The sequence below is a fragment of the Macrobrachium rosenbergii genome, chromosome 4, assembly GCF_040412425.1.
Source record: "Macrobrachium rosenbergii isolate ZJJX-2024 chromosome 4, ASM4041242v1, whole genome shotgun sequence".
Taxonomy (NCBI): Eukaryota; Metazoa; Arthropoda; class Malacostraca; order Decapoda; family Palaemonidae; genus Macrobrachium; species Macrobrachium rosenbergii.
The window spans coordinates 17,172,501-17,190,742 of NC_089744.1; the positions used below are offsets into that span (position 1 = coordinate 17,172,501).

The 18,242-nt window shown below is 39.3% G+C and overlaps 1 protein-coding gene across 9 annotated transcripts in view; it reads right to left on the minus strand.

Moving 5' to 3' along the window:
* Positions 1 to 18,242, minus strand: part of kn (EBF transcription factor knot) — a 226,617-nt gene that overhangs the window by 162,728 nt on the left and 45,647 nt on the right. For 7 of the 9 annotated variants that reach the window (XR_010850709.1, XR_010850705.1, XM_067090293.1 and 4 more), the window contains exon 4: positions 6,959 to 7,014. Coding sequence is in view for 7 of the 9 variants with exons in the window: in XM_067090293.1 (XP_066946394.1) it covers positions 6,959 to 7,014 (56 nt within the window). In the remaining 2 variants the exon portion in view is untranslated. Of the gene's footprint in view, positions 1 to 6,958; positions 7,015 to 7,115; positions 7,172 to 18,242 lie in introns of all 9 variants that reach the window. The other 2 variants (XM_067090267.1, XM_067090257.1) reach the window with 1 other exon arrangement.

Below are 18,242 nucleotides of genomic sequence, written 5' to 3' on the forward strand. Positions count from 1 at the left end.
TTCGACACGCCCCCTATCGCCACTTCTTGCGTTTCATAATTTTCAAACGATAATCCCAAACTACTCAGCTTAAACACCTATTGATGCATGCATGTCATTTACGATAACCACGCAATGCAGAATCCTTTGATAATGATTTGACTTTAAGAAAATTTTTGCTTTTATATATAGGCGTGCATGTATGTATATTGTGTACACGTATTGCACAGGATTTAGATCCAAATTTTCCTTTGACCTTTCCAAGGCTATTCATCTAGCCATAATGAGTACAGATGAATGCTGAATTCCTGCCAGATAAAAGGATATAGACTGCATCTCTCTCTCTCTCTCTCTCTCTCTCTCTCTCTCTCTCTCGTTTCGAGAAACTCGAACTTTAGTCTCTGTTAGAACTTGACGTATAAATCGCAATTGCAAATGATACAAAGTGGATATAGCATTCAGTAACTGATCTCCTGCGATAAACTATGACGACTAATTCTATCGGCGTCGATGACCTTAATTATTGTGACACCACACTCCAAAAATCAAGCGTTGATTCACTCGAGAGCTGAATGGTAATCCCTAGCATCAAAACTCAAGCGATATTTCTATTCTCCGGTCACATGGCGTGCTTAAGCTCTTTTTCGTAAAAAAAAAAAATAAATGGAAACGTACTCCTCTCCATGTCAGTGCAATGCTCGAAGTTAAAAAGGCAAAAATGTAAGAGATAAAAATGAAGAATTCTGCCAACATTTCGTCTCCCGACGGACCGGTCCCTTTCAGAATGCGATTTATAGTAACAGTAAATCGCCTTTGAAAATGCCCCTTAGAGGACGAAACGATTGGAAGAATTCTTCATTTATCTTTTACTTTATCTTCTCCTTTTTGACTTCTAGGTGGGCTGCATTGTCACGGTACGTCTTTGTGCTTGAGAAGTCTATTTATTTGCTTACTTCTCCTCACATAACACTATACAACAGTGATAAAAAAGTAAAAAGATTTACTTCATTCGACCGCATTCTTTGGCTAGACTTCTCCTGGCTTCGAACAGCTCTTTGCACATTGTGTATTCCAAGTGTTGAAAGGTCTCTCCTTTAAGATTAAAGTTTCTTGCCGTCCGCACAACAAACTCCTCAGCGCATCTCTGAAAAGTCGGCGATGAATCGGGAATGCAATTAGGAATTTATATCCTTACTGTGCAAAACGCAATGTGTATTGTTTATCTCATTCTTTCTGTGCGTGACGCAGATGGTCTGCGGTAATGAATTCTAAGTTTAGACTTCAAGTTAAGTACACCTTAGTTTAACCAGACCACTGAACTGATTAACAGCTCTCCTAGGGCTGGCCAGAAGGATTAGACTTATTTTAAGTGGCTAAGAACCAATTGGTTACCTAGCAACGGGACCTACAGGTTATTGTGGAATCCGAACCACATTATACCGAGAGATGAATTTCTATCACCAGAAATAAATTCCTCTAATTTTTCATTGGCCGGTCGGAGACTTGAACTCGGGCCTAGCAGAGTGCTAGCCGAGAACCCTACCGACTCGTCCAACGAGGGATCAAAACACTGCAGCTCGAACAAGAAAATGCACAATCAATTGAATATTGGCGTGACTTTTGTATAAGACACATTCTCTAGTATAAAAAAAGCACGCGTTCTTGGTATTCTTTTGTGAGGGATGAAGTTACAAGTACTCTCATTAATCCCTGCACTGAGGTCACAAAATTTTCACCACTTAGGAAGATATGAATGGTAGCCTCAAGATTAACATCTTGTCAGAGAGAGAGAGAGAGAGAGAGAGAGAGAGAGGACATCATTTAGGACATTTCACTATCGCTTCTGGAGAGAAAAGTGAATATAAAAATCTGAAACAGCCAGAGAATTTCACTATAGCTTCTGAGAGAGAAAAGTGAGAGAGAGAGGACATTTCACTATCGCTTCTGGAGAGAAAAGTGAATATAAAAAAATCTGAAACAGAGAGAGAGAAAGAGAGAGAGAGAGAGAGAGAGAGAGAGAGAGAGAGAGAGAGAGAGAGAGAGAGAGAGAGGACATCATTTAGGGCATTTCACTATCGCTTCTGGAAAGAAAAGTAATATAAAAATCTGAAACACGAGAGAGAGAGAGAGAGAGAGAGAGAGAGAGAGAGAGAGAGAGAGAGAGAGAGAGAGAGAGAGAGAGAGAGGACATCATTTAGGACATTTCACTATCGCTTCTGGAGAGAAAAGTGAATATAAAAATCTGAAACAGAGAGAGAGAGAGAGAGAGAGAGAGAGAGAGAGAGAGAGAGAGAGAGAGAGAGAGAGAGGACATCATTTAGGACATCTCACTATCGCCTCTGGAGAGAAGAGTGAATATAAAAATCTGAAACAGCGTTTACTGGGAAAACGCTACGAATAAGGTGTCTGTTCTAAAACTCCATTCCGCTTCAGATTACAAAAAAGTACCACATTATGTTTACACGCCTTTATTATGAGGGACGCGTACTAAAGTATTCTCATACATTTTCCCACTCGCTGACTCCTCATTCCGAACTGTAAACAAACAAACACACGAGTTTCCCACGACGGAAATTCTCATAAGCCAAACACGAATCATGAAGATCACAATAAAAACCGCGAAATAACCATCTGACTCCGCTCTCACTTATTTCTCTCATCAAGTCAATCATCATAAAAAAGAGCCGACATCATTTGACGATGTAAAAAGGATATTTTTTTGGGGGGGCGTTCCAGTTTCCGCCATTATTTTTCATCTATTTATTCAGTCTTTCCGCGCACCGTTTAAGGAGGGACAGTAGAGAAAAGAGCCACAACTGTTTGAGAAATCTATCTGCAGACGCATTAAGGTAATGGGGAAAAAGGTCGTGATGGCGGCCGTGAACAAAACACTATCGCTTTCCGAAACATTTACTCGGAGAATCTTCGAGAATGACACAACAACTACCTCCTCCTCCTCCTCACCCTCCCCCTTCTCCCCACTGTATACTCTCCCAAATTACGTCAAAGGAGGAAAAGAAGAGGGAGGAGGAATGAAGGAGGGAAGAAGGGAGAGATAGGCCCCCCAAAACTCGAAGCAATCATCGTGCCTATTTACTCCTTATCAAGACTGGTTATCACTATATCAACAGAGGCCCCAGGATTATACCTCAGACGAGGAGAGAGGATTACCCAATCACTTCTCCGTAGCCTTCCGTCCCGTGCGCATCTCACGGCTCTAAGTCGGGTTTTATATTAACATATTAACCTTAGAGTAAAAGTTCTAGGATGAATAAACCGAAATATGGGTTAGTTCAATAACGCTGGCGATGTTACACGAACGCATCCAGCTTGAGACTTAAATATATCTCTTTTGATTTTGAAAACGGGAGATGAGTGGCCTTAAGCGCCATTACAGTGCCACGGGGAACTTCCAAAGCTATAAATTTGGATTTGAATACGGAATAGGCGTCAAATATGCAAAATATGGTCCAATCCTCCAGTGATGCGATTAAGATTATGAACGTGATTTTTCCCTGTAAAAGGGCCCGGGCAAGAGTGTCGGGCTTCCGAGTCTGCTGCTAAAGGGGCAGCAGGAGGGTGAGCGCGTGGCTATGTTTACAGATCCAGAAGCGATAATGAGTCCGCAGCCAGTCCATTCTTCGAGCCACCCGCCGCCGCTACGCTATACCATCAAAATCTCTGCGCGGGAACGGGCGCCATTGCCCACTTTGGAATGCGTATGTGCGTGTCTGTGTATATGGTGATGAGTGGGGACTACATTCAAGTGGTACTTTTAAAACGGGGTATTTTGATACAGCGAAGTACCTACACTATATTTTGTTTGAGCTAGAGGAGGGTATAATTAATTTTAGCCTTTGCAACACTTATGCAAATGTTACAGCCTATTAGGAATCTCGATACAGGAGGTCTCCTCGAAAACCTTCCGGGGATTATCTAACGGTCAAGTGACACTCAGCGGTTCAGGCCATGGAGGGGGCTCTGAGAAAACTGGATTATTTCGTTTATTTTCTTATTTGTTTTCTTTACCAATTTACACTTTATGGAATATGCAAGTTAATAGCAAGAATAACAATAAAAAAGGATGTTTAATGCCACATTGAAAATCGCCTCGTCCACTAGAGGTACAATAATGCACTAAAATAAACAAGAAAAACACAATACACTGAATTTTAAAGGTCTGAGAGAGAGAGAGAGAGAGAGAGAGAGAGAGAGAGAGAGAGAGAGAGAGAGAGAGAGAGAATAATCCGCACGGGGAGATGCGCTCTCCTGATAACGAATGGAGAGAACATTAGAGACTGGGACTTTGTTCAGGCACTGTACACTGTTTTACCGGATTACCAGGGATCTTATCACTGGACTGTGCTGTGGGAGAGGCAAACCGGAAGATCAACTGTTGTCAGAGCAAAAAGGGAGGCGGGTGAGGAGGAAGGCTCTAAGAAAGAAGCTGGATGGATAGATAGTTATCTGGCTAAAGGGGAAGGGGAGACTTACGTAACGGTTTCTGCTAGGAAAGGTTTTCCACAAGCAAATTCAGCATGTATCTTTTTAAAAACAGAATCGATTGCTCTCTCGTCCAAAGGAAATTTCTTGTTTTGAGACGGTCCTCTGCCAATAAAGCGCCCGTCAAGGTTTTCCACAAGCAAATTCAGCATGTATCTTTTAAAGCGTAGAATCGATTGCTCTCTCGTCCAAAGGAAATTTCTTGTTTTAAGACGGTCCTCTGCCAATAAAACGCCAGTCAAGGTTTTCCACAAGCAAATTCAGCATGTATCTTTTTAAAAACAGAATCGATTGCTCTCTCGTCCAAAGGAAATTTCTTGTTTTGAGACGATTGCTCTCTCGTCAAAGGAAATTTCTTGTTTAAGACGGTCTCTGCCAATAAAACGTCAAGGTTTTCTTGTTTCAAGACCTCTGCCAATAAAGCGCCCGTCAAGGTTTTCCACAAGCAAATTCAGCATGTATCTTTTAAAGCGTAGAATCGATTGCTCTCTCGTCCAAATGAAATTTCTTATTTTGAGACGGTCCTCTGCCAATAAAACGCCCGTCAAGTTTTTCCACAAGCAAATTCAGCATGTAGGCTATCTTTTTAAAAACAGAATCGATTGCTCTCTCGTCCAAAGGAAATTTCTTGTTTCGAGACGGTCCTCTGCCAATAAAAAGTCCGTCAAGATTTTCCACAAGCAAATTCAGCATGTATCTTTGAAAGCGTAGAATCGATTGCTCTCTCGTCCAAAGGAAATTTCTTAGTTTTGGGACATTTAATCGTAACATTACACCGTCATAAGATACTTTCGAATGTGAATGCAAGAAAGGAAGTTGGCAGATGACAATATGCCTAGATGATTCTTTATAATATTGAATGAATATTATTAATAAGTCTAAATCTTCGTACTTTACACGCGTTTACAGTATTAGACATGACGCTAATTCGATAAGCTAATCGACCATTCTTGAGAAAACTGTTCGTTTGATCAAAACATTGTTTTCATAGGCCTTAACAAGAAAATTTTTAGAATTCGTCATTCAGTTAAATTTCAAAAACCAGGATCTCGCCATGACATTGATGTTTGACCTTTTACAAAATTTACTAACCAGTGACGACAAACTTACATTACCGAACAAGACAAAAGAAATCTCACGATAAAACGCTCTAACGGTGATCAAATATTAAGGAAAGTACTTTATCCTTTCACTGCATGTTATATGAATCGTAACTTACCTTGTTAGCTTCATCTGGGTACATTTCAATCATCATACAACTTCAAACTTATCAATCAAATCTTAATGCTATGTACAGAACTACCTTTAAAGCCACCAAAGTACAGTACAGTGTAAACGTACAAAATGTACAATTTCTAATTCTAAAACTAACGTAAAACAACTTTTTACAGTAAGAAGGCAACTGAAAATAACAAACGAAGACTAAAAAGCTGCGGTGCAGATAATAACAAAAGAACAGTAACTAAATTTCTAACTAAATCATGAAACTGAACTACTAATGGTTATGGATACTTTAAGGAACTGTAAGGTCACTGGTGGAAACAACGCTCTGCTTGCATATACAGAAGTTGTGTCACTTGTACACGTGTTACTTTTTTGTATTAAAAAAGATAATTTAATATCGAATACCATATACGTTAGAAATAACTTACACCCAAGGGAAAATACAATTGATTAGTGCACCTACCCCGGTAGGATTCTAACCTGGGTTTTTGGTTTTTGATGCAGGGATAAAAGGTAGACTTGGCCATTCGGCTGTCTAGTTAGCTGAAGAGTCAAATCACTTGTCTACCACTATATCTAAACTAGAGACCCAGGTTCGAATCCTGACTGGGGCAGATGCACTTACTAGTTATAATTACTCTTGGATTTAAGTTATTCATAAGTACAGTGAATTCAATATTAAATGATAATTGTGGCTAATATATATATATATATATATATATATATATATATATATATATATATATATGTATATATATATATATATATATATATATATATATATATATATACACACGTATATATGTATATACTGCATATATATGAACATACGAATTCTGTATGCTAAGGAAATGTACTAATGATTTACCAGAAGCAAGAAGGATCTCCACCAATTATCTTAAACAGTTGTTCAGTTCCTACCAGGCTAAGCAATGTTACTTGGTGAACAAAATTTCGTACGATTTAACCATGCCAGGATTCCATCTTTGTTGGAGCGGTAGCATATTATGAAGTTTTTGATACGACTAGATTTAAAATCTTGAAGAATACGTAGTTTTTTCAAACGAAATCTAAAGTATATTTGCTTCATAAAAGGTATCCACAATATCCGACACGGACCAAAAGGACAAAGACTGATAAAAGATCTTGCTGGCAAAACCAGTGCGTCTTGTTTACGAAGGCGCGTGGCGCAGGATTCTCCAACAAAGAGGGAATTTATTTTCTTCTTTCCTCTGGCAGGTTCCTTTCATACCTGTTTGGAGACTGAATCAATAAGTCTCATATAAATATCTTGCTGCTGCCTTATGCCTGCAAATAAACAGAAAAGAAAATAACAAATTAAAAAAAATAGGGAAACGAGGAGAAATCTTCGGAGAGTCTTAGAAAATTAAGAAAAGCCGTCTATTTACCTGCTTCGTTACGGAGTCAATTATTCTCACGCATATTTCCTGTTCTTGTCTAACTCCTGCAATTAGAAGCAACAAATTCATTACTATCTAAGAAACACAACTGCTTCCGTTCATAACAGTGAGTGAGTGAGAGATCTATAGGATTAGTGCAAGCGAACAGAGGAAAGCTACACCTTTTATCAACAATTGTTTTTGAACATTTGTAGAAGCAACTCCATACGATTTTGTAGAGCCAAGCGTCAAAATCTGTAAAGAAAACATAGATATTCTCTACAGCCGCAACTCTAACTTTCTGTTGAACATCACGCTGAAACAACAAAATTCGTTTATTCTTTTCATGATTACTCAAAGTTTTGTCACTCCATCTTCCACAATTCATTACTAGTTAATCAAGAGATTTGGCACAAATTTCATCATTCGATACACTCAAACTTCAAACTTGCACTTGCGTCTTATTCTTCCATTATCTAAACCTCGTGTTCACTTTTACAACGCAAAACCGTTATGCCAGTTAACCAATACTTTGACCTATACCTCCATATTTAAAGACAATAGTCAGAACAGTTTAAATTAAATTTTCATTAGGTAATATTGGACCTAGTGTGATAATAGTAAATAATTCTTTTTGTTTTGGTAATTCAGCATGAAACATTAAAATACCTAAATAAACACAGAACTCAACATCATCCGGCAATTAACATTCAAACCTAAGCTATTTAACAGCAGGGGTATATATTCCTATTCCCATACAAATATCTATATCCAGTCAAAATAGTGTTTCAAGTTGGTAGATGAAGATCTGCAATAAAGGAGTCTTGCAGCCATGCTAACCTATTGTAAGGGAAAGTATCCCTTCTCGGTTAAATACACTTTGTTTCAAAGAAACAATGACGGCTTCTTGAACTCCTTATCTCAAGAACGTTCTTGCATATTGTATGTTGAAAAGCCACTCTCTCTTGCATTTCTGCTCGCCTTCCACTCAACAAATGTTAAGGGAATAGACATTTCAACTTTAAAAGTTGTAGTTATACAAATCCTGCAGAGATTTAACTCATGTCAATTACCGTTTATTTATTTACTTGCCTTGCACCTCTGAAACCACGCACGGACAACATGAGAATATATGGAAAACTCCTGGAAACAATATCTGTCGATTTGTAACTCAAGGGGGATATGTCTCTCTTTTCTTACAAGCAGATGACATGCCGAGAAATAAATGTATAGCCCAGAATGTCAGTTCTGTGTTTCAGATCATGTAAATTGTACGTTTAACATAATGCGTTCCTGTATCGAATATAACTCACATTTGAGAAGGTTCACCAAATTCGTTTAATCAATGATCCTGTCCTTATCACTTTCCCTGGGGGGTAGGGGGATGGGGGAAGGTGGAGGGGGAGTGGAGGTCTCAAAAAACACAATGGTTACTTCGCATTCAGACTATTACTGCTGACTTGTAGACGAAACTCCTATGCTGTATACTCTTCCACAATATCAGGTGCTTCATGCACATACACCGTACCCGCCATACACACTATTTACGTGTCTTTCATACATATTTGTGCTTCCTTTCGATTACTTCTTTCATACCATCTTTTTTTGTATCTTCCTCTCCTACTGAATATGCTTTCCACTAACCCAGCATCCTCTATTCTTTCTACAGGACTGCGCCATCTCAAAATACAATGATCCAGCGTTTCACCCAGGCTAACCTTCACAAATTAATTCTTCTAATATCACACACTACGGAAACAGTTCAATTTAGCTGCTTCACTGGCTTCTTTCATTGACCAGCAATTTAATACTATATAATGGGCTCAACAATCCGACCTAACATTCTCACCTTGGCTTCCACAGACAAGACAAGTCTCTTACCAGTCTTTTACAAACAACCTGCTAACTTTTGCTAGTTTCTGTTCAGTACCCCCAATCAGCATTGAATTACCTATAAACATCAGTCATTCCACATTCTATTTAAGGTTCCTTTCCTCATCCTACAATTTTGCACTTGCATCTACTGAAGTAGTGACCACCAAGAAAACAAAGAAAAAATGCGCCAAAGTTTCTGCAGCTCAATCGAGTTTTCTGTACAGCGTACAATCAAGGACACCGAAAATAGATCTATCTTTCGGTGGTCTCGGTATAATGCTGTATGAGTCGCGGCCCATGAGTCTTTAACCACGGCCCTGTGTGGCCTGTCCTATATCATTGCCAGATGCACGATTATGGCTAACTTTAACCTTAAATAAAATAAAAACTGCCGAGGCTAGACGGCTGGAATTTGGTATGTTTGATGATTGGAGGGTGGATGATCAACATACCAATTTGCAGCCCTCTAGCCTCAGTAGTTTTTAAGATCTGAGGGGAGACAGACAGACAAAGCCGGCACAATAGTTTTCCTTTACAGAAAACTAAAATCAGTGGCCACGAGCAAATGATAGCAACCTCATCCCATACATACGTACTGAAAACAAAAAAGAAACCACCCTCTGGCAACAACCAATTAAACATCTGCAACTAGTCTGAAAAGGAGGAGAGTTATAGGACCAATCAGCATCAAAGAAGGCGGACGAGCATTTAAAGAGAAAATTCTCCGAATGTCATTGTAAGAAAAATTTTACATGGACAAGTGTTCTTTTAAACACTTTGCTTCATAACAAAAAAACCTGGAACAAGAAACTAATACTTTCTACATGCTAACTTGGACACAGGCCGCCCCTTCCAACATATAACCATCACCGAATGAAGAGTATCAGCTGATCTCTTTTTCACTATCAACCAAAGCTTAATCCAACTGAATGAAGACGAGTATGTAACAAGCCATTTTACCCTCTTGAAATTATTGCATGCAACAGTCGTGCCCGTGACTTAGTTTGAACTTAATCGTTGGCTTAGCATTTGTCTAATGAATACATTTCCACACACATATAATATATATACATACATAAATAATTACACATTATTATATATATATGTATACATACATACATACATACATGTATATATATATATATATATATATATATATATATATATATATATATATATATATATATATATATATATATAAGTGTATTTATGTACGCGCCCATACGGGCAACCAATTATACCCACCGTATAAGTCCAATTATCCAGTTCTGGGCTGGAACAATAGACAGTTACACATCCATATGTATAAAGAAGATATCCCCAGACAATTAAGAGTAAAGTTTTCACCAAATGGAAAATTATTTATCTGAAAGACATTCGTGGGCTCCTTTGTGTACGTGTGGCAGCGTCCGTGTGTGCATCCGTCGGCGTATGTCTGTGCGTGTCTACGAGAGGTAGGAACCAAGTCCTTTTGTTATGTCTCTCGAACCAATGATAACAGAGGTATCTCCCGGGACTTGGGCTATTGTTGTTGTTGGTAAATATCTTCTCTCATTATTTCCACACACGCTCGCTACCCTTCTCAAATCACCGAAACGAAACTCCCTTTTTATAGAGCCTTTTTTTCCCCCCCTCTCTTCCTTCGACGGACATCAAGGATTTTTTTGAGTGAAAAAAAAAGGGGGAGGGGATAGTGAGCTTTAAAGAGAGGGGAAAAATGTACAGACGGGTAATCAATAGCCAATGCAAGTTCGTCATATCGAACGCTCATCTTGAAGAAGAGTTTAACGTAAGGGTCGTCGAGATGATATCTTGAGATATTTACAAAACTCCCGTTTTTGATTCTTAAAGAGGTCTTGGCAGACACTTGGCTAATTTGAACACGAAAGGTGACATGTTCTTTTCTCATTTCTCTACTCGCTATTTTGTATCCTACTAATTCATTATTTCATTTTACATTTGAATTTACAATGTAGATTTACAAATGAGAGTTTCCATCGTTTTTCATAAGGTTCTACTTTAACACTGATAAACAATAACACACTTGTTTTCAAATTGAAATTTCTTGATATCAGACTAATTTCATTGTGTCTACTCCCCTATAAGAAACTGAGTTAGTATTAAGGAACGAAGAAAGATTAAGAAAGAGAAAAAATTGTTCAGCCAACTGTTCCAAAATTCGCAACCTTGCGACCGCGGATAAAAAAATACTTTTTCTTTTGGGCGAGAAAGGAAGAGGAAGTCGTTGTGTAGGAATAAAACTTTGAAAGAAACAGAAACCAAGGAAAGATTGCCTGGCTTTGTTGTATACTGGAGAAAACTAACACCTTGTCTTCATATTGCAAAGACAATAGTTTACCCATACAACAACATTATATAGGAAAGAAGTCTTTATTACCAAAAGACAGTATCCGAACTTAATAGTTGAAGATATTCGTTTTGTGCCAGAAATAAGCCATCCAATTGGCAAAGATATGATTTTGAAAACAAAATGCAGTATCCATTCAATTAGCATACAGCTGAAATTTATCTTTCTTAAGAAATAATTCATCGCTACGGAAATCGACTTAAATCAACAGCAGTATATCCGATATTATATCTAAATGATGAAGAACAAAGTAATAATAACGTGAACGAATCCATCATATTTTAAGCAATGTTCAGCGATGAATTTGTTATCTCTCTCTCTCTCTCTCTCTCTCTTTACAATTGAGATTTCCTTTACACCATCCTCAACGGATGGCCTCTTTAGAAGTCGTTCCAGCAACTGGAATTTGGCTTAAACACGGAAGATGGGAGATTTGGAGGTGTCTTGAAAGCCCCGAGATATTCTCAACTTTAGGTCAGCCAGCGAGCGAATCGCCAATGATAAATCCAAGCAATCATTTGCTATTCCAGCGGCTCAGCGTAATATCTTTCCAGGAGAATGGGCTGGCTATTTAGCTCCTCTTTCCCTTCCACCTAATAATCTTGCCATTGATTCCCAGACGGATACATAATTACAAAAGAAGCAACCACCGTCCTAGAGACTTAATGAAGAAAAATTATGACCACCTCCCGTGATGAAATAGGGAATTAAATGAAGACCGGGGAAAAATTGGGGTATCGCGCCACAAAACCTGATTAAGGGAGCCTCCCAGATAGCCCCAACCCCAGCTCCCCGCCCTTCGGCCATCTCAGGGGGAGCATGCACCTCCCCAACACCCTAATTAAAGTTAAGATTTTCCTCACATTCTTCTTGGCAGCAGTCAAGTTCCATCGAATCGCACGCATTTTATTGAGCGCTGAATATTTTCTGGTACGTTAAACTACCGATAAATAAATATTCTATGCCAATGATGTTTATTCTTCTGCCCTGCAAACAATCTACGATACTGGTAAGCCACTGTGAAACTTTGTGCATGTTAAGGCAATTTGACTAGGAGCTTTCGTAACAGGTAAATGGCAGAGAACATAGGTCCGGAGGTGACATGCAATAGTCACAAGGAAATTAGCTAACCATTAGAAGGAAAGAGGTTAATAAAATGAATAAATAAATAAATCACCGTTACAGTAACGTAGATATGACAAACCCCATATCTCAGTGACATACTTAAGTCATATGCTAGAAATCAGAAATGCGCATTCCTTTGGTCGAACATTCAAACAAGTGTTACGTTACACCAACACCTGATGACTGACAAGTGTTTGAAGAAACGAGCCAACTCTGAAGAACCAGTGCTTATGAGAAAAGGAAAGGCTCATCGCCACGAAGTTGAATGCTACTGAAGAACCCACATATACACAACAGAAAGTTAGCCAAATCACCATGAGCAGCTAAAAGCGCTTAAACAAGGACCAGCCACAGAAAATCAATGAATAAATTGAATGAGGCAAAAGACTGAACAAGCCCGCAGGCAGCGAAACGGGCCACTTTGGGTTAAATCGTCGGTATCACGGAGCGGAAAGAGACCTGTGGTAGCTTTGCAGGCGATATTATTAATCTAAACATATCACGAACACAATGAATGCATATCATCTCTCATCTTTTATTTTACAGACAGAGGCTTAGAAAAGGATATCTCTCGTGACCGTGCATCTTTAACGAGAGAGAGAGAGAGAGAGAGAGAGAGAGAGAGAGAGAGAGAGAGAGAGAGAGAGAGAGAGAGATAATATGTAGCGTGTAATTATTCAATCTGATAAATGTGAACCCAAACAGAACACCCATAGATCTCACTGTCATCAAAATTTCTTTACCACATTTATTATTATTATTATTATTATTATTATTATTATTATTATTATTATTATTAGTAACTGTTCAATATCATAACTTTTTATCTCGTTTATTTAAATTTTGTGCACTGTGTTGTAACCTTGTCTGTTTAAGGCCCCGAAGTAAAAGAATATTATTATTATTATTATTATTATTATTATTATTATTATTATTATTATTATTATGTTATTCCCAGTCTGTATGTACGTCAGATTTGTGTGAAAATAAACACGCTAGCTTATAGAAATGTCATAAAAGGAAGTTGAGTTTTCAAATTATATGAATGAATATCTATTTATTAAAGTATGAGCACCTTTCACAAATAAGCATGTGGATTGAATGTATGAATTCATTCCCATCCTCTTGAAACAAGTAAATAAGGAAATAAACCATGACAAGTAAGATAGCTAAGAAAAAAAAATTTGTGGTCGTTCTTGGAACTTGTAAACACCACCTATGACTTGTAAATACCATCAAAACTTGCAAACCCACTTAAAACTTGCAGCACCTCGAGTTTATAAACATCGCAGGAACTCTGATAAAAAGATGAATAATGATGAGTGTGAAATGACAATCAAGATGTTTTCTGGTACACAGATAAACCAGTAAGAACTATAACCAACTACCGAGAAATTACGATGAGTTTTCTATGCTGCTTTTAATGGATTTTCAGTTGCAAACCATTACTTGCACTGTGCAATAAAACCGGAAAAATCAGCGAGAAGTACTAGAGAAATAATGTGGCGACTGTGTTAAAAAAAAAAAGGGGGAGGGGGTAGGGGGGGAAGCTATCTAAATATAGTTAAAAAAAAGAATAAATGAAAAACCCGAGAGAATCGTGTATTCCTAAGCCGTGGAAAGAGCCTTCTCTAACTGTCAAGCGTTGGCGTAGGAAGAGCATCATGAACCGTTTAATGACCTGCAAGAATTAAAAGAAACACAAAACTCCCCGGTACTGAGGGATTGGTTCGCCCGTAACCGGATTATCCTTGCCGAAAGGAAAGAAATGAGCATATTCACACTGCATGGCTAAATCCATAAATGAAATCGGATCGCTCAAGTGGCCATGGTGAAGCACGGGTGCCATCTGCCTTTGATTTCCTGAACCACCTTTGAATCTCCGAAAATAGGCAACTTTGTCATTTGCGTGATTACTGTGAAATATTACTGTCTGACGAAATTTTAGATAGAGGACCAAATATCAAACCTGTGATATAACGGATGATAAATCAACGAGTATATTACTTCAGAGGGAAAGGGAGGAACTTAGACGAAAACGTATAAGCTGGGAAGAAGGAAAGGAGGAGAATTACCAAGATAGGAAAGGTAGTTGTGGGGGAGAGGGGGGGGGGTCGGTTATGACCTTAAAAAGGAGGGGAAACTGAGTATGGAGAAGAGGATGGGAGGAGGAGGAGGAGGAGGAGAAGGGCAGCTGGAGGAAATGTCCTTGGCCTTTGAAGGAGGCCGATGAAAATACTCTTTATCTAAAGAGAACTTGCTGGAATATTACCAAAAGTCAGTCAGTCGTTGAGGAAGGTCGGAAAGCGACTCCTGGCTCGTCTTGGGCGAAGAAAGATAGTGGACACAGCAGCCGGGGGAGGAGGAGGAGGAGGAGGAGGAGGAGTAGGAGGAGGAGGAGGAGGAACAGAGGGCCACACAGAAGTAGTAGTAGGAGGAGGCAGTGGAGATGATGACGATGGCGGTGGTGGAGGAGGTGGCAGTGTTGCAAGCCTATTGATCAGCCCCAGGGACCAGCAAGCGTCTCCAGGGCAAACACGACACACACCCAGGAGGCTGCTGCCAGGAACGAGATGGGGATGGGGGTCTCCGTGGAGAGGGGGAGGGGTTATGGGTGGAAGGGGTACATCTCAGAAGGAGCAGTGGCCAGACAGTGGAGGGGACCGGAGGGAGTATGGAGTAAAACAGGAGGAGGAGGAAACAGGAGGAGGAGGAGGAGGAGGAGGAGGAGGAGAGAGAGAGAGAGAGAGAGAGAGAGAGAGAGAGGAGAGAGAGAGAAGGGAGGTAAGTGATATGGTGGTGAGGAAACTTGGAAAAGTGATTGAGGAAGAAATGAGTGGAAATGAAGGCGAGGAGCGCTGAACAGAATGAGAAGGATTTTAAAGGACAACAAGTGGCACTTTAGGTGTTTACACAGCTACTATACCAAAGGTGTGAAACGTAATTAGTTATTCATGACAGATCATTATTCCCTCTCTCTCTCTCTCTCTCTCTCTCTCTCTCTCTCTCTAAGACTGAAGACATTTCAGTGTCTGGTGTAATTTACAAGATGCAGAAGCTATTTTAGTTAGCTTACGGTGACAAAGACTGAAGGAATTCAGCCCCGACAGTAGCCAGATTTTACAAACTACCACTTGCACAAAGTAATATCGTTAGAACAGCTAAGCCCAAAAACCGTATAAAGCTTTCTTACACACTCTCTCTCTCTCTCTCTCTCTCTCTCTCTCTCTCTCTCTCTCACACACACACACACAACAGTGGGAGGTACTGCAGTTCTGATTCTTGACCGGCATCTTGAGAAGAGGTTGTTCATCCAGGCTTTCTCCACCACAACCGACTGACTACCTGGTACATAACTTGAACTGGTTTTCAACATCCAAGAATTTCATACCGAGGGGGGAGCAAGTAAGTATGTGAATCCCGGGAAGTCTCCTTAGAATATAATAATCCTCTCTCGAACGCTTAGCCTCCAAAATGAGTACTCTCACTGTCTTTGAGTTCGAGCATATGCACTGAGTAAACTAAATGTAAATAAGTAAATAAAAAATAGATGGAAGTTCCTTTGATTTCACACATTCGAAGCAAATACCTCTCGCTCTCGCTCTCTCTCTCTCTCTCTCTCTCTGGGAGAGCTTCCTTCTTCGACCTGCTTCAGCAACAGGTATACTGTATTGCGTTTTCATTTTTAAATGACAAGTTGTATACAAACACCTGCCACTCAATGCGACAACTAATGGGAAAGTATCGACAGCCATTCCATTTCGTCTACATGAAGGAACAAAAATAAGCTTAGTCTTGTCCTCCAACTGAACCTTGCGTTCTAACACATTTGTTAATCCTAACTCCACAGGTGCCACTGACTTGACATTAAAGCTTCCAAAGAATATGGTGTTCGTTGGAAAGAAGTAGCAGAAGGTATTTGGAAATACAGAAAGCAGACTCGAGCGCTGAAAGGCTGAAAGTACCGCAGTGATTGGCTTTACAGCAGAAGTCTCATGATTCATTCACATACATAATTACTGCGTCTCCATGCAAAATAAGAGGGCTAAAGAATTACGCAAACACAAACACACCCTCATACACACAACGTGCATTTGCAATAACCAGTATGTGATGATACACTGAATATGCATACAATATTCTTTATTTGTTAAGTGTTAGCTAAGGTCTTCGACAGGCTTTCACTTTCAGGAAGCTCTTGAAATGGAATTGACAAAAGCGATTTGCTCCACTTGCCGTAACTATCTGATATTAATAAAACTTAGTATTTTTCTTCGCCTTCAGTGAATCAGCAGCAGTATAATGTTACTTATTTACAATTGAAAATCACCGCTGATCATCGAACGACAGAAAAGGGAACAATAATAGTATTACTGAACACAATTCATGAAATCGAACAGAACATCACGGCGACCCCATATAAAAATGGGAACAAGCTGGGAAGAAGAGGAAGAAGAAGAAGAAGAAGAAGAAGATCAGAACTAAAACCGAACGTTATCTTTCGTATCTGTATACAACTGGTCTCTTTAAGATTAAGAAGAAATGTTTAAGATATACATGGAAAAGCTTAAAATGATCTCACTGCTCTGAAAATACGAAAGAATAACGATAAAAAAGTGCATAGGTAACTAGCTAGACATTTTTCCTCACTCATAACACAAAGAAGTTCACATTATTATGCTAAACCGATATCCCAGCTTACAAAGCAGTCGGATCTCATTTTTAATCGAACAAAAAGATACTAAAGCCTCTATTAATTCGTAATCTAATACGCACGGCATGGTGAAAATAAAGAACGCGGGAGAATGAAGACGAAAGCAGCATTGTTTATCAGACGCAACACGAAAACTGGCAGGGCGGAGACATGATCGTATTTCCAATTAGCAGAGGCTTGAACAATGGTGACTAAAGTTATGGGAACATGGAGAAAACAGATTTAGCGCCACGATCGTACTTCGCGGAGGGATTACAACTCCCAGCAGACTTTGATGACGGCTGATGTCTTTGCCATGACTAATAGCGGATTGTTTTTGCGCTGCATAAGAAATAATGGATTATCATTACCGGCCGAACGTTGTTGATGTCCAGCTGAACGAAATTTTGAGAGCAATAATGTCAACAGGATAATAAAAGGAAATGAAGCAGAATTCCTTAACCTGTTTTCATAAATGCGTACTAGGATTCATGATAAAGAAAACGCAGTGAGTTTCCATAAGCTATTTACATTGTGAGTATTAATATTCATGATAATAAAGAAAATGAAGTGGAATTTCAGTCTAATTACACAAATGTGTATTTGAATTTCAAGACAAGAAATATTATAAGCAAACAAACCAGAGTCACATTGATGATGTTTTTCAAGGTAAAGCAAGGGTTAGTTGATGGTTGTGGGAGAGGGGGTGGGGTATGGAGAAGGGGGCGAGAAAGCAAGATGGAGGCATCTATTTTTGGAAGTCTGATGAAAAGGCAACGGTCGTTGAAAGGCTTTGAAAACTAACGGGAGAGGCTGGAGGGTTGCTTTCAACTAGGGTGTGGGGGAGGGGGTTACTCGAGGCTAGATCTACGAGGGGTAGGGGAGTTCTGAGCTGTTGTCTCAAGTTACTGAGGAACTTTCTTCTTCTTTCCTCGGAAGACGAGCTATAGACTCCGGTCGCTCTAAGGTACATCGAAAAAAAAAAAAACAATGGGACCATCAGATATATAACTAAAGAGCAGACTCTTCCAATGTATCAGTTACCACACAAGGAGATATTCTTTAAAAAAAAAAT